The 17,906-nt window shown below is 40.7% G+C and overlaps 1 protein-coding gene across 1 annotated transcript in view; it reads right to left on the bottom strand.

The window, feature by feature from the left end:
- UBAC2 (UBA domain containing 2) overlaps nt 1-17,906 on the bottom strand; it is a 187,149-nt gene that overhangs the window by 60,044 nt on the left and 109,199 nt on the right. The window contains exons 5-6 of the mRNA XM_054446144.2: nt 12,006-12,129; nt 8,124-8,171 (exon numbers count right to left, since the gene is read on the bottom strand). Of these exons, the coding sequence (XP_054302119.2) occupies nt 8,124-8,171; nt 12,006-12,129 (172 nt within the window). The remainder of the gene's footprint in view (nt 1-8,123; nt 8,172-12,005; nt 12,130-17,906) is intronic.

Genomic DNA, 17,906 nt, shown 5'->3' with positions numbered 1-17,906 from the left:
ACTGGAACCCCTGTGCACAGTTGGCAGAAATGCAAATGATGCAACTATAGAAAACAGTATGGAGGTTCCTCAAAAAAATTCAAAATAGAACTAATATGATCCAGCAATCCCACTATTGGGTACACATCCAAAAGAAATGAATCAGGATCTCAAAGAGGTCTTGGCACTCTCATGTCATCACCGTGTTATTTGCAATAGCCAACATGTGGAAACAACCTAAGTGCTCATCAACAGACAAAGGGATGAAGAAAATGTGGTCCATGCATACAATGCAATACTATTCAGCCCTTCAAAAAGAAGGGCATTTTGTAATATGCAACAACATGGATGAAACGTGAGGACCTATATGCTAAGTGAAACAAGCCAGTCATGGAAAGACAAATACTGCATGATTCCACTTATATGAGGTATATAAGATAGTCAATTTCACAGAATCAGAGAGTAAAATGGTGGTTGCTAGGGGCTGGGGGCAGAGGGAAAAGGAGAGTTAAAAATCAACAGGCATAAAGTTTCAGTTAAGCAAGATTGATAAGCTCCAGAGATTCGCTGCACAACCCCATACCTACAGTCAACAATTATAAACTGTAACTTAAAAATTTAAGAGGACAGCTCTCATAAATAAAGTCAGGACTGACTCAGGAAAAGGGCTGGGCCACGACTTAAATGAGTAAGATTTCCTAGAAGAAGGGATATGTGAGTGAAAGAGGGGATATAGTTGGAAGAAACTGCATGTGGTTATGCAAAGCTATCTTTTAAGAGCACAGACATAGGCCGGGCACTGTGGCTCACGCTTGTAATCCCAGCACTTTGGGAGGCCGAGGCAGGTGGATCACGAAGTCAGGAGATCGAGACCATCCTGCCTAACACGGTGAAACCCTGTCTCTACAAAAAACACAAAAAAATTAGCCCGGCATGATGACAGGCGCCTGTAGTCCCAGCTACTTGGGAGGCTGAGACAGGAGAATGGTGTGAACCCGGGAGGTGGAGCTTGCGGTGAGCCAAGATCGCGCCACTGCACTCCAGCCTGGGCGACAGTGCGAGACTCCGTCTCCAAAAAAAAGAGCATAGACACTAAAGTTATGCTACCTACATTCGAATCCTGTCTCCACTACTTTTCAGCTACCTGGTGTTCTTGGCAAATTACAGTCATGTGTTGCTTAACGATAAGGACACATTCTGAGAAATGTGTTATGTGATTTGGTCATTGTGTGAACATTACAGAGTGTACTTACACAAACCTAGATGGGATATATATATTTTCATTTATATATATTTTTTCATACAGAAAATCAAGTGTTCCAGCACCATGACTGAGTATCAGTCATTTCCCCTACTTGATCTGCAGTGCCAACAGTGAGTGCCATACACCAGGTTTCTACCAATGCTCTATTAGAATCCACAGGGCCACCACTGAATACGTACTCTGTTGTTGACCAAAACGTTGTTATGCAGTGCATGACTGTAGTTAATTTCCCTGTGGCTCAGTTTCTTCATCTGTAATAGGGAGAATATTCCCTAGTTCCTCAGGTTATGAGGGCTAATCAAAATAATATTTGTAAAGTGCTTAGAAAAGAGTACTATTAGTCAGCTTTTTCTAAGTTATACTGTGGTAACAAATTATCAAATTTCAGTAGCTTATAACAAAGATTTATTTCTTGTTCATGCTACATGTTGGTACAGCCCTGCTCCATTTGACTTCTTCATTCCGGAGTCTGAGGAGCAGCCCCTCTCTGGGCCCTGCTTTTCTCATGGCAAAGGGGACAGACCAATGGTGGAACCAGGCAGTGGCTCTTCAAGCTTCTGCTTGGATGAAGCATTTGTCACTTCTGCTCATATTTTAGTGGCTAGTGTAAGTCAAACAACAAAACCTGATGTCAACAGGGCATGCAGAGGCCCTACAGGGAGGGCTTCAGTAGAGAGGGGCAGAACATATTTTGACCAAATATATTTGAACAAACAAAAATACTAGAATAAAAGATCTACCACAAGTGTCTGGTACATACTAAGTGCTGTGTGTTTGTTAAGGAAAAATACGTGTTTGCACAATCACACAGAATCCTGAAAGTGGATGTTTGGGAATGGATTGAGTGTAGTTGGAGTGTATGGTTCACAGAAGTGACAGGCATAGGTGAGGAGGTTGCATTTTGAAAGGCTTTGAAAGGAGGCTAGATTTTTGCCTACAGGTAGAACATAAGTTGCAATAATAAAATTTTATAGCTATTTTTACAAATTTTATAAGGCAATTCTATCTGCCAGCTTTATTAAGACAATGGCATCATTTCATTTATTCTGCACTGAGCATTTAAAAATCACATGTCGACTGGTCACTACCTCCCTGTGTTAACAACGGCCTAAGACACCATTTGTCATCCTGGGCCTGAGTTGCAATTGCCAGAAGGAAGAATATATTAATAGAAGGCTTCTTCCAGTTGGTCCCGGCTCCCTATGGTCAGGAGCGGGAAAGGTGGCATAGAGACGGAGGCAGGAAAAAGGAGAAAAGGGAGTGCATATGGATGAGTCAACGTGAATGTGAGGGTGTGTGGAGTGTACAATGGACAAGCACTGACATCACGCTTGCTGTTTTAATTATAAGGCACTCTCCAAATTTGGATGCTTCCTAACTAAGGACCTCCTACTTGTCTTCAACTTCTACATGTGGTCCTTTCACAAGTCCCACCACCCTCATGGCTTTGGTCAGCCTTGAAATTTTTTTTTGTTTGTTTTTTGTAGAAACAGGGTTTTGCCATGTTGGCCAGGCTGGTGTTGAACTCTTGGGCTCAAGCGATCCACCTGCCTCAGTCTCCCAAAGTGCTGGCATTCCAGGCATGAGCCACTGTACCTGGTTAGCCTTTTTCTTTGCAGCTTCTATCCTCACTTTCAATGAACTACTAGAAAATAATCCAAATCTCTAAAGTAAGTTTAACTGGGAGGCTTGTGCATCAGAGGAGTTATCTGACCTGCTACCTATACCACTCTTTGGTCAATGGAGAAGCAATCTAAAGGAAAAAAGGTTAAATAGGAGAAAAGGAAGCATGGAGAGAAGAGAGAGCTGGGCACAAGCAGAGGCGGCGCAGAGGAACCCACACCTACCATCCCTCGCCCAGAAGCAGGCCAGGGCCTCAAAACGTACTCTAAGGATGCTTACGCTTCCACAGCAGGTTATGCTGTTTCCATTTGTTCACAGTTACTTTAAGACAGTGGTGTGGGTTTCTTTGTTTGTCTTTAAAAGTACTACAGAGGGAAGAGAGAAAGGCAAATCACAGCCCGCAAATGCGCTGTCTTGACTCCCTCCAGATGGCTTATTTTCCCTACCCTTGTCCTATGATCTACAAACCCTGATAAGGCTTCTGTAATCTTGCACCATCGTAAAGTATTTCTTCTTGAAGTGCTTTAAAGATCCCCACTCCTTACAGAAAACAATCCAAACTCAGACCACAATTGAAGTCCCAAATCTTACTTTTGGGTGTAACAGATTGTTTTTTTTCCACACTAAGGCTGCTGGATCAGAGATAATCAAAGTCTGATATACTGTACACGACAAGTAACGAATGCAGGAAATGGGTACAGTGAAGGGCTGCGTTGAAGGGAGAAGTCTGAGGAATATAGGCCTGTTAATTCACTCTCAAACAGCTTGAAACAGGGTCAAGTAAAGATAAATGTGTGAACTGTAAAAAGAAAATTGGCAAAAGAAGTCTCTTTCTATTTTAATCATGCCAGAATCAGATCAGTCCTGAGACCTCGGCTTTTGAGAATTAGGGTGCATCCCTGTGGTAATGACTCAGTACTATGATTCATAAAACTGTAGAAAATGAAGAAGTTCTGAGATGTAGATGGCTCAAAAGCTGTCTCCAGAACCACAAGAAGAATTTAAATGAAGTTCAGTAAGTAAGCAATGCTTTCAGGAAAAGAAAAGTATTAATGTGTAATAAAATTAGTGGAATTATGAATATATAAAGACTGACTTCAATTTTTGAAGGTCTCTCACCAGACATTTAGAAGAACAGTTGATACAGTCACTGAAATGTTGAAGTATTTGTTTAAACTGATATATGTCACTTGGCTGTAATAGCCAAGCTTTCCAATTACAATTTTGCAACATTTCATGAAAAGTCCTATTTTAAATACTAAATGTTTGCATTAAAAATCAGAACTGTCAAATGAGGAAAAAGGCAACACAAAAACATTTATCAATGATACATGTGAATAATCTTACAGTCATCTTTAAGTACAAGGGAATCCCCCTCACCTTTCCTGGGCAGCAGCTGGAGTCTCTACTGGATAACAAAATAGGACTGAGGTCTGACAGCCATCCTGGGCAAACTAACTTACTATTGCTCCTGTAAGCTAAAAACTGTCTTCCCTCAACTCAGAAAAATGATTTAGTTATTTTCTGTGGTATCACTGAAGATAAAAAGTGGTCAACTTACCTAGTAAAATACTGTACTGACATAATTTATCAACCTTCTATTTTAATCAGTGGAATATTTTAAAGTTATATATTCAAAGACATCTATAATTATGCAAGAATAAGGGACACCGAGGAGAGATTAAAAACTAGTCTAGGCCAGGCGCGGTGGCTCACGCCTATAATCCCAGCACTTCGAGGTGGATGGATCCCCTGATGTTAGGAGTTCGAGACCAGCCTGGCCAACACGGTGAAACCTCGTCTCTACTAAAAATACAAAAAAAGTAGCCGGGCATGGTGGCGTGCACCTGCAATTCCAGCTACTCGGGAGGCTGAGGCACGAGAATCGCTTGAACCCGGGAGGCAGTGGTTGCAGTGAGCCAAGATCATGCCACTGCACTCCAGCCTGGGTGACACAGCGAGCCTGTCTCCAAAAAAAAAGAACAGCTAGCCTAAACAAAATAAATCAACCAGTACCTAGCTAAATAAAATAAGCTCAATCCAAAGTTGGCAGCTTTCCAGAAAAGCATGAGTAAAGTTTTTGGTTTCTATGACAGCAAATAACAAATTACTCATGTTTCATACAAACATCTTTGTTTAAAAAATACTCTTTTTCTTAAAAACCACATTAATTGCCAGAATGAAATAAAATCATTGCTTAACACACATGGTTAAGTGAATTACTGGTTTCAATACTAAAATGTGAAATCCCATCAACAGGTTTTGTAACATTCCCCAAAACACTGAATATCATCTATAATTATAATTATGTGTGCATTTCTTTTGCATAGTAAGAATTTTATTTTGTTAGTATTTTATTTAGCATAATATCTCCCCAAAAAGGGAAGTCACTTGATCTATACAGGAAGAGGGGAAGTCATGTTGAGCAAGAGACATCTGGAATAGGCAGACTGTGGCTTTGTGAATCTCAGGCTTGGATCCTATAGTCAGTGGTGTGTAAATCAAACCACTGATAATACAAATCACAAATAATACTGATACTGTCTTTTACAGTCTTCCTTATCTAAAGTATGCCACATCACAGTAAATATTTCATAATAAAAATGAGAATTTTCTAGACAAAGAAAGAAAATGTTCCTTAGGTTCAAAACAAGCACCAACATTTATGGTAAAGCAACACAGGAAAACTGGCTATGATTCATGAATATTAATTATTTTAAATAAACACAGTCATCTAATTATGGTAAAATAATAATAAAGAACAAGGTTAATATGAAGATCTATCAGATTTTTTGTCATAGTAGAAGGTTGGTAACTTTGGCTGAATCAATAACTGTAAAAGGCTCAGAAATGTTTATTATTAGTAGGGTTCTTTAAAATGCTACATTATCTTTGAATTATATTCCAAACACACTGTAATTCTATTCACCCTTCTGAAACAAGGGATTTTTTTTTGTCAAGAATTTTATTTTAAATATCTGATTCCTTTTAAAAAGTTAAAACAGGTACCCCATTACCTGTTAAACGTGTGTACTGGAAAAGACTATGATCATAACATATAATTTTAGATTTTAAAAAGACTATAAAGAGATGAAAAATGCAACCTCCAATTTTAGTGCGCTGAATGTCACACAATGAAACTTTCTGAGGAGACAGCAGGCACTTAAAGCTAGGAGTCTAAAAAAAGAATAAAGAAAGAAAATGGAATGTGTTTTAAAAAACTGAGTCACATAAGAGTTACTAAAGAAGGGGACAAACATTGAGAGTAAAAGAATTAATAGTAACTAACACAATGAAATCGTATACAATAAGGTACTTCAATATTTGAATGCTTTTGGAAAATATTTAAAACAGAACTCAAAACCATTACTGCTAAGTGAAACAAATACGCCATGAAGAAACAGTATATCCTCAGGCAGCTCTCATGATCAAAGCAATGAGCTCCTTCTTTGCTGTTCTCAGGCTGGTTAAGTCTTCCTCAGTCACGCAGCAGTTTTAACTGGGTGAGCCTAGACTTGGGGGAGTCTGGCACCTGTGTCCCACAGAATCAGTCTAACCCCAGGATGGCCCTAAGCCACCACAAGTCTCAAGAATACCAGACGGATAGCTCAGGTATTTTGAAGACTTCACAATAGGGTTTAGCTCTGTGGTCCTGAAGCCAAATCAGGTATCTGGGTAGATGTGAAAATTTTTAGGGAGGAGAAAACAAAGTGACTTGGAGCCCCAGAATATTGGCTGCAAGCATATATTCTTCGTTCTGGGGAACGAAGGTGTGAATTTTAAGCAGAGAATGAACACAGAAAAGGAATAATACAGAGAGCTTAAAGGAAGAAGAGGGGTAAGCAGGCATACAGGATGACACACTGGCCCCAAATACCAGTCATTCACCCAAGAAACAAGGATAGTGATAATTTACTTGAAATGTGTACACTGATTGCAGTGAAATGTGTATTATTATGAATCCATTCGGTCATTTTCTTAAGTCTTTTCTAAGAAAGAAATGAAATCTATGCTCTATAACCACTAGTTAAAATTTATTTTTATAAATCTGGAGGTTCAAATTTAAGTCATGGATGAAGAATAAAACTCTACTTCATGCTCTAATTTTTTTTAATACCTCACAGAGAATTTAGGACAAACGCTTATTATTAAAATACGATAGCATAGACAAGATGAAAAAATTCCAGCACACATACTGAGGCTGCTTGGTTCATTCCCTTCTTCCATGATGAGTCTTTGGTCAGGTCCAACCCACCTGACTTTCCAGTTGGCATTATTTTTTTTCCCTCGTGTGACAATGTCTTTTTACAAAATGAGCAGACTATCTCTCCTTATTTTTACTAAGTCCAACTTCTTCATTTTCAGGCTTTTTTTTTTCTATGATTTAAAAACAACACTGACAAGAAGCCCAGCTAAAACTTTTATCAAAATTACCTTGAAAGCACAAACTGGCCTCCTTTGTGTCAATTTTCCATGTGACTGGCCGTCTTTTTTTTTTTTTTTTTTTAGATGGAGTCCCACTCTGTCGCCCAGGCTGGAGAGCAATGGCGCCACCTCGGCTCACTGCAAGCTCCGCCTCCCGGGTTCCACACCATTCTCCTGCCTCAGCCTCCTGAGTAGCTGGGACTACAGGCGCCCGCCACCACGCCCAGCAGATTTTTCTGTATTTTTAGCAGAGATGGGGTTTCATCATGTTAGCCAGGATGGTCTCGATCTCCTGACCTCATGATCTACCCACCTCAGCCTCCCAAAGTGCTGGGATTACACGCATGAGCCACTGTGCCTGGCCGTGACTGGCCCTTTTCAATCACCACAGAAGTAGCATTGAGCCAGACCTGCCATGGGTTAAAAGAATGTTGAGAGCCGGGTGCAGTGGCTCATGCCTGTAATCCCAGCACTTTGGGAGGCTGAGGCGGGCAGATCACCTGAGGTCAGGAGTTCGAGACCAGCCTGACCAACATGGAGAAACCCCATCTCTACTAAAAATACAAAATTATCCAGGCGTGGTGGCGCACACCTGTAATCCCAGCTACTCTGGAGGCTGAGGCAGGAGAATCACTTGAATCTGGGAGGCAGAGGTTGTGGTGAGCTGAGATCACACCATTGCACTCCAGCCTGGGCAACAAGAGTAAAATTCTGTCTCAAAAAATAGAATGGTGAGACAGTTGAATATGACGCACAATCTAAATAGGACAATTTTCCTAATGTTTTTACAGGAGAGAGAGAGAGATGGGTGTAAAAGGGTAGTCACACTTACAAGTCCACTTATGGCTACAATCCAGATGTAGGAACCAGAGGTGAAAAGCTATAAAAGAAAAAAAAAAAGGCAACTAAAAATAAAATTCAACTGCCAGTCACAGCACATTTATTTTTACATAACTACAGTCACGACCATTTATATAAAGTATTAATTATATATGCCATAATACAGAGAAGCAAATGGAAAATTAGTAAATATCAATTGTTACTTAAAAGAAAATGATATATTAATTTTTTTTATTCAGACATCAGACTTTGTATAGCCTAAAACAAGCTGAAACTGGCCCACACCCCATGCAAAGAAAAATAAATGAAACCCAAGTATGATGTTATTTACAAATTTCAACTGACTTAAAGTAAAATACTACATATAAAGAAATTATTAGAATTAACAACATACAAAACAGGTAATCACCTTTCCATGCTTGGCAATGATGTGATATTTATGTAAATAACTTTCTCATTTTAATTTCTTAACATTGTTACCCTAAATTTAGATGGGAAGAACCCTGCCAGCCTACTTAGGTCTATGTCCAATGGTAACTTTCTCAAGTGTTGATATTCTCATTCTAGTTCACCCAAGGAAGAGCAAACTAAATAACAGAACAAAGTTAATTAATGGCAAAAGTAATTAGAATTAGATCTCATGAAATTCTTCCCTTTGTTTTCCAAATCGTTTATATCTTAGAGTTGTGCTCAGGGTAATTAAAAAAAAAATCATAAGGACTCTGAAAGTGTTCCTGCAACAAAGAAATGATTTGTGGGTTATTGTTGGTTAATTTTTAGAACTTCAGATTGGGGGTTTACTTCTGATTGTAGAAGAGGAGGCAGGATACTCAGGCAGGACAGCGCAGGTTCATCGCTGGCATTGTGCTAGATGAAAACCTCAAAGTTCTGCACACTTACCAAGGACACACAGAAAGAAGACAGACACAAAAGGTAAGAGTTGACACACTCAGATAAAGAGGCTGGCAAGCTTTGCTCTAGTGATAGGCTCACTTAGAAATGAGCACTGGCTGCAACTTTAAATCTGAACCTTTGATGTAGCACAGACATTTGTTCAGTGGAAATGACTGATAATAAGAAGGATGGGAACCATGTAGACAAATATTTTGCTGTAATTTTCTTCTAAAAATAGAAGGAATAACAGACTAGCTAACACTTTCTATGTGTCAGGCATTGCTCTCAAGGCACTTCAGTAAAACCAAGTGGTTAAGCAATTTGCCGCAGGTCAACAGCTAGCAGGTGGTGGGCTGGAGTGTATCCAGGACTGGCTCTACACGCGTGCTCTCCACTCTTCCATGTCTCATATGCAAGTAAAAAGAGCATATCATTTTGTCATTAAAAAAGTAATTTCCTCTGGGTTCTGAAGCCTCTCGTTGTGTGGTCCCCATTATGTCTGCCTACGTCTTCACAGTGTCTGTGTGTTTTCTCATGGCTGGGCTCCTTGAGGACAGGGGCTACATCTCACCCAGTGGGTGATACTGATTTAAGTATTGGATGGCTTGAGAGCCCACAACGTCATAGCCCATTGCACAGGGCATGATGTTATGGGCTCTCAAATCACTGGATACTTAAATGAGCCTTAAGCATTTTGGCTCTTCCGATTATGATTCAAGTCTTCATTCATTCATTCATTCATCCATTCATTCATTCAACAAATTCATTCATTCATTCAACAATGTCCCTGGTTGTAGTGGGGAGAGACAAAGGCACAGAAACACATGCAAAGGCTTGGAGGGGAGGGAGGCAGGCAGAGGATGGACACTTTAGCAATAAGGAGTTCAGTTACACTCCTTCAAGGTGGGCACAGGTGGGAGTTGACACCAGACAGGCAAGAAGAACCCTGCATGCCATTCATGCTAAGGACCTAGATTTTATCAAGGAGGCAATGAGGCATCTCCACCTCTATTTTCTGATCTCAACTTCTCCCTCTCAAAAGTTACCGGAAATAATACAAAAATATTGGAAATTTATATTATTTTGAAAAACTATCCGTGGTAGTTGCATCTACCTTTCTGCTTTCGGCAGGGCTAAGGGGGATCCCTCATGGTGAGCTGTGTAACACTGCGGAAACTGCACTAGATATTAGGTTGGTGGAAAGGTAATTGCAGTTTTTGCCTTACTTTAATGGCAAAAACCGCAATTACTTTTGCACCAACCTACTACAATGGCCCTGTGACGAAGGCCACGCTGTGCCTCTTCATCCAACTAAGACCGCTTTACCTGAGAGATGAAACATACTACTTGCTTTATGCCAAAAACAGAACAAAACAAGAAATACATTCACAATCACAGAAAAATGAATAGTGGTAGCTATAGAGATATAAATTATTAATTAATAGTAACCAATTGACTTAGCTCTTGTTATCTGTTCAGATTACACTAAACACTTCATGCTATCCTTAAAATACCTCTATAAGGTAGATATTATCATCCCCATTTGATAGATGGGGAAATGGGGGCTCAGAAAAAGTAAGTAACAAAGCAAATCATTACCAGACCAAGTCATTAAACCGAAATTCAACGACTTGGCTCCAAAGACTTTTCACAATGCCACACTGAACTCCTACTCCACAATTAATAAAACAGTGTTTTCATGCTCAAAGATTCTACATAGCTTTAGAGTTGGAAGAACTATACAGTGAATGTGAGGCTCAGAGGGTTTCCATGACTCAACCCAAGTCTCATGGCTGGAGAGAGCCATGCTAGGACTAGAACTTGGGTCTCCTGAGGGAGGTCTGGAGTGCTCTTCGAATTCCACATGGCCTCTGTCACAACAACTTTAAAAATATTAAATCTGCTATAGCAAATCCTACTCACAAGAATCAAATGCAGAAACGGGCTATTTGGTTACATGGATATCAGGTAGGAACAGGTAGGAACAGGTAGGAACAGGTAGGTACGGGGGTTGAAAGATGGAGAATAAAAAGATTTCATGAGAAACGGTTGTGAAAGTGGTAAGAAAACGCCCCAGATGAGCCATTGATAACACACGACAGCAGACTGGAGAAATGAGAGGAAATGCTAAAGGTTAAAAGGGGAGGGAGGAAGGCATTCTGAAGTGACGCCAGTATCCGGTTAGATGTGCGTGGGATAAGGAATGTTATGAGTATTAATCAGTGGATCAAAAGGCCAAGCGACACATGGTGACACAGGAAGCTGTAGAATAAAACGACATCAAAAGCCGTGAGAGTAAAAGAAAAGTGACAGGTAGTACAGATAGAAAACTGAAAATCATTCTCCTACCACAGACCTGGAGCCCAGCAGGGAGCAATTGACATTTGCTGAGGACTGGCAAAGAAGCTTTTCAAACGTAACCTGGACAGTAGTACTCTAGTACCACTCTAGTAGTCTTCACAGCAAACCATTTAGCAAATGGTGACACTACCATCACAGCTTCACAAACAAGGAAATAATGCAGCTGACAATGCTTCTTGAAAACCCCAAAGCTCGGGTTGGTAGAGCACACCGGGTTTCTTCTTCAGAGCTTTATTTGCGACACTGTATTCAATAAATTAATTTTGACACTGATTTTCTACTTTCTACTTTTTGATTGTTCTCATTTGTTTCCACTTCATACTATGATTGTTAAAAAGTACTCACGTGCAATTGTACAATGAAATGAAAATATTTTCCACAGATAAAAATTACAGTGAAAGCTCTTATCAGATTTCTAAAGACTATGAAAGTATTCTAGTACCTTCTATACCTTGATGTTCTTGTTCTGTAACACTTCCTTTGAACATTTGATATAGATCATGCAGCCAAGATTATGGGGGGAAAAAAACCATTGTTTTCAAGGAGATCAAATGAGAAAAAGACCAGAAAAAAAAAAGATCTGGTTAAAGAAAAGTGAACATAAAAATGCATACTGTACCTGCAGTCCCAATATATAAATCAAAGTCTTGTTTGTGATGGACAACGGGCCCAGAATTTGTGCCACTTGGACTCTTGGTATGGAGCAGTAAAATGGTACAAACAGAGCAAACACAGGTGCCAGGCTATGCAAACAAATAAAAAAAAAATCACTATAATAGTGAATTTTAAACACCAATGGCAGATGTATCTTTGAAGTAACACTGCTTATAATTTTATTTCAGTCTGAAAGCATGGCCTTAGATATACATATTGATTTTCAAATATGACTAATGTCCAAAATAATTTGTACTTATAGAACACTTTATGAAAACTCTCATCATTCTATCCTTATTGACCCTCCTGAAACCACCACAAAGAAGTGGTTCAGCACCTACTAATTGTGAGAAAAGTGGAGGCTATGTTTTCTTCCAGGTATTACTAAAATCTAATGAGAGAAACTAGACAAACCAAAAGCAGCAAACATTAGAATTCTTCAGTCAAATCCAAAAGCCTCATCTCAAGCCCTGTCCAGTGATCTGTCGCCATGGCATTGGCACGGTTCACCTCTGGCCCTCCCTTCCTCACATTCCTTCCTCCCTTTGTCTGGAACCCTGCTTCTCAGTGGTTGCCCAGTGATTCCTTACGCCACTCTTCTGGCTTCTCCGTGGTTCCATTATGCCTTTTCTTCTTGCTCTCTCATCTCCTCATACAATCTCAACCCTTTCTATAGCTTGGGCTAAGAAAATGAAGTGAGACCTAAAACTGCCTGCCCACCCCTCACCTGTTTCTGAATGTCCATTTGACACCTTCACCTTGACAGATTCAAAAGTCTTATGTGTCTTTCTACTTACAGTCTTGCTTCTCTCTAATCCATTTCTTAACATTGTTGGCAGTATTCTCTTCCTAAAACACAACTCTGATCACATCACTCCCTTGCTTAAAAACCCTTCCTTCTGGCTGGGCGCAGTGGCTCACGCCTGTAATCCCAGCACTTTGGGAGGCCGAGGCAGGCAGATCATGAGGTCAGGAGATCGAGACCATCCTGGCTAACACGGTGAAACCCCATCTCTACTAAAAATACAAAAAATTAGCCGGGCTTGGTGGCGGGCACCTGCATTCCCAGCTACTACTCGGGAGGCTGAGGCAGGAGAATGGCGTGAATCCAGGAGGTAGAGCTGGCAGTGAGCCAAGATCGCGTCACTGCACTCCAGCCTGGGTGACAGAGCGAGACTCCGTCTCAAAAACAAACAAACAAACAAACAAAAACAAAAAAATAAAAAACAAAACAAAAAAACCCTTCCTTCCAGAGGCTCCAGTATCCAAAGATAAAATGCTTCATAAAGATGTGACGGCAAAGCTTCCCAGTTCCCCAGTTCACTGGAGACTGCCACCACTGTCCTCCTCTCTGCTTCCCCTCATCTGGCCCATCACACACAAGGCCCTCTCAAAAATCCACACAGCTGCTCCCTGAACACGCTGGCTGCTTTGACTCTCCACTGACGCAGGTTCTGCTTTCCACTTTCCTGCCTAGGAAACTCAGCTTGTGCAACACTGCTCAGCTCTTCCCACAAGACTTCTCTGACTCCTCCTGGCAGCTGGTGGCTCTCCTCATGGCCCCCAAGCTATGTCAGTTTCACCGCTGCAATGAATCAGTGAATCAAATGCGTGCCAAGGATGTCACGGTAAGATGCCCAGCACAGGAGCTACAACTACGTCCAAGAGAAAGACGAAGTCCTTGACCTCAAGGAAGTCATCACAGGACTGAAATCTTACATTCCGACAAGTGCTAGGCAGGTAATATGAATGAGTAGAGTGGTTTGGGCACAAACTTGCACCTGTTTTTCATTAAACACTTGGCTTAATTACTCAGTCTGTGTTTTATTTTCCCAATTTTGGGAAAATGGCAGCAGAAAAAAAAGAATTATTTCATTATCACAAGAAAAATGCAAAAAATATGTTTCACTTCCACAAAGAACTGTCCTTGGTGCCATTTTTGTGGAAACACAGGACCCTCCTGGCCTCTTGTGCAATTTCTCATCCTTGATAGAGACCACGTTATTTTAAAAAATGCACTGTCCTTTCATCTACTATTAAAAACAAAACCAAACCAAAATATAACACACACAAAACAAATGTGATAAATGGCAGCCGCATCAACTGCTATCAACACAAACGCAGCAAATGCTAGAACAGGGAAAACTCCAGCCAGTAAGGCCTAAGTGCAGGCACTGTGTCAGGACTGGGGACACAGAGATGTGAGATACACCTGGCTGGCCATCCAGTGAGAAGGATGGCAGGGACTGGGTGGCAGACGGAGGTGCATGGCACAGCGGGTTCCTACCCCCACTTGCCCAGTCTAGAATTCCTCACGTATCAGGCATTCCTCCCAGGCTGAGCACCCCAGGACAGGGAAGAAGAGGCAGTCCTGGTTCTCCTAGCACCTGGCACAATGCTTGGCACAGTTTAGGAGCTCACTACATTTAGGGCCACAAAATAATCCTTATTCTAGAACAACTGTATGACTCACATTTGAATTGACTATACAGAGTTCTCGAAAACCTCCCATTAGATTATTAATTCTGAGAGAAAGCATCATATTTTATCTAGCTTTGCCAAATGCAGATTCTTATACATGATCCATATTCAATATTGGTTGGCTTTTTTAAAATTAACAAAGCAGTTTTTAAATACTACACAAAAGAACTTCTTTTGTCCAATTATAAACCCAAGCACAATTGATTAAAACAGCTGGGCCTTCTTTTCATGGAAAAGTATGAGTTAGTCACTCCTGGGCATAAATCCCCCAGTGCCTCCCCACCTACAGTCATGACAAAGACATCCCAGGCCCTGCGTCTCCATCCCCATCCTGATCCTGTGCTCCGCAGGACAGCACCTTCTCAGAGAAGCCCTCCCTGACTGCCCCATTTCAAACCGCACCTCCTGCCCTCACAGCCTTCCCCCTCTGCATTCTCTATTCTCTTCCTGACTGTCTTCCCCCACAGTACTTACAGCCTTCTCATCACTGCCTATCTATCTTAAAAGTAGAATGGAAGCTTCACACAGACGGGGATTTTGGTCTGTTTTGTTTTATCCCCACTGTCTAGAATTGTGCCTGGCATAGAGTAAGGTTTCAATAAATATTTGCAGAAGAAATGAATTTTCCTTTAAAACAGTAAAACCATACAGCAGAACTTGCCTTTTGTTTTAAAAAGCCCCCTTCCTTTTTATCATTTTTAATGGAATTAAAACATATGGTTTCATATGTAGCTCAAAATATGGCCTGCTCTCTTGGTGATTATAGAACCCTATTTGGGAAGCCAGTTGCACCAGAGGTCTCTTACCACAGAACATGCCCTTGGAGGCGCTTAATTCATAGAAGTTCTTCTGTTTACATTTAGTAATAAAGTAAAAATAGTGATGTTATAACTAAATAACCTAAAGCGCAGTTCTTGTTTGAGGTTACATTTCAATGTAAACTAAAAAAAATACTGGTAGAAATTTTAATGACCACAGTTTACATTTCACATACCAACAGAAGTTTAAAAATTCCTTAAAAAATATTAATCAGTGTATAATTTTAAATGATGACTAAATGCTAGGCCACACATACACATTTCAGACCCAAATTATATGGGCTGTTCTGCAGAAATTTTCCGTTGCTATTTCTACACACACAGACTTCACAAAATACCATAATGTTATTAGTCATTGACCAGTCTTTTTCTTTTCCTTATTTTATGACAACATCTGTTCTCTATACTGTCAACAGTAATTCAGTTTGACCTTTTTCATACTGTGAAGCCCTTCCTGGCTTAAGTAGATGAGGCTGGTAGCACAGAAAAGAGAAAGCAGGTTATAAACATTTCATCCATCCTTTCTTTTTTTCTTTTCTTTTTTTTTTTTTTTTTTTTGAGACAGGGTATCTGTCTGTCACCCAGGCTGGAGTAGACTGCAGTGAAATAATCACGGCTCACTGTAGCCTCTAATTCCTAGGCTCAAGCAATCTTCTCACCTCAGCCTCCAGAGTAACAGGGACTACAGGTGTGTGCCACCACACCTGGCTAATTTTTCAACTTTTTTTAGAAACAGGGTCTCGCTGTGTTGCCCACAGTGATCTCAGACTCCTGGCATCAGGCAATCCTCCTGCCTCAGCCTTCCGAATTGCTGGGATTACAGGCGTGAGCCATTGCTAATTCATCCTTTAAAATCACTAATATTTACTGAGCAGCTACTGCTATATATTCATGATCGCACTCGATAGAAAACATAAAATAATAGAGACACCTTGTTAAGGTTGCAAATGTCCATTTCACTTCTTCTATAGAAAAGGTCACTGGATGTGGTGGCTCATACCTGTAATCCTAGCACTTTGGGAAGTCAAGGTGGGCAGATGGCTTGAGCTCAGGAGTTTGAGACCAGCCTGGCCAACATAATGAGACCTTGTCTCCACAAAAAAAAAAAAATACAAAAATTAGCTGGGCGTGGTGGCATGTGCCTGTAGCCCCCGCTACTTAGGAGGCTGAGGTGGGAGGATCACTTGAGCCCAGGAGGCAGAGGTTGCAGTGAGCCAAGATTGTGCCACTGCACTCCAGCCTGGGCAACAGAGTGAGACCCTGTCTCCAAACAAACAAACAAACAAACAAATCGTAAAGGCCAACTCTACTTTTACAGTACAATCACAACTCAAGAAACCCTGGTAACTTTCAACAGCAATAAAAACAAGGTTTGTCATGAAATGATCTAATATACAGCTTCAGTGGCCTCTTACAGGATAATGACCTCATCACCTCTTCTTCATCTGCCTGACTACTCTGATATCAAAAAAAAGGGGCTGGGCACGGTGGCTCATACCTGTAATCCCAGCACTTTGGGAGGCCACTGCAGGCAGATCATGAGGTCAAGAGATCGAGACCATCCTGGCCAACATGGTGAAACCTTGTCTCTACTAAAAATACAAAAATTAGCTGGGCATGGTGGCGTATGCCTGTAGTCCCAGCTACTCAGGAGGCTGAGGCAGGAGAATCGCTTGAACCCGGGAGGTGGAGGTTGCAGTGAGCCTACAGTACACCCCTGCACTCCAGCCTGGTGAGAGCAAGACTCTGTCTCAAAAAAAAAAAAAAAAAAAAAAAGGTTGGGAGGACAGATCCAGTTTGTCAGAGGAATTACTTGAACTAGTTGAGTCCTTCACTATATAAAAATGTTTTACTTAATATAACTATTTCAAAATTAACAGCCAAAACCCCACCAGAATGGTCTTTCAACAAACTGAAAAATGTATCAACAGTGTCTCCTTCAAGTACTCTGCAGTCTAAGTCTAGTTCTAGAATATGATGTCATGTTTATCCACCAAGTCATAAAATCTCTGTATTACACCCTCATAGAATTTTTGTACTAGGAATTACCTTGGAGATCATTTAGTTCAATACCTTTATTTTATACACAGTGAGGTGGCGGCCCAAAGAATTCAGCTGACTTACTTGATGCTCTTTCTTGTGTCTGACAATGTTCTTCCATACTCTCAATACTTTAGACGTTAGAAGAACCTAATGACATCTGTGGGAGGCAAAAGCTACTCGACTATTTTTACAGAATCCTGGAGCAGAAAGGCTTCTGAGGTCACAGAGTTACAAATTCCTACCAAATGATTCAATTCTGTTTACATCATCCCTCAAAATCATCATCAAGTTTACTCAAGCATCTAAATAAGAAACAGCATACTCCATTTTTCAAAATAATCACAACTTTTGGGAATGACTCTCATCTTTTGATCCAAAAGCTATCTCCAGTAACTTCTTACTGGCCCTCCCGCTAGTCTCTGGAATTAGGAAGACTGACACAAGCAATGTAAACACTTCTATGAGAGTTTCCACAAGCATAAGGATAATGACCCTATGCCTACAAAGCATACATATCCCCAGCT

This window comes from Pongo pygmaeus, chromosome 14 (genome assembly GCF_028885625.2).
Source record: "Pongo pygmaeus isolate AG05252 chromosome 14, NHGRI_mPonPyg2-v2.0_pri, whole genome shotgun sequence".
In the NCBI taxonomy this organism is placed as follows: Eukaryota; Metazoa; Chordata; class Mammalia; order Primates; family Hominidae; genus Pongo; species Pongo pygmaeus.
The sequence above is the reverse complement of the archived record's forward strand: the minus strand, read 5'-3'. Positions and strand labels throughout refer to the sequence as shown.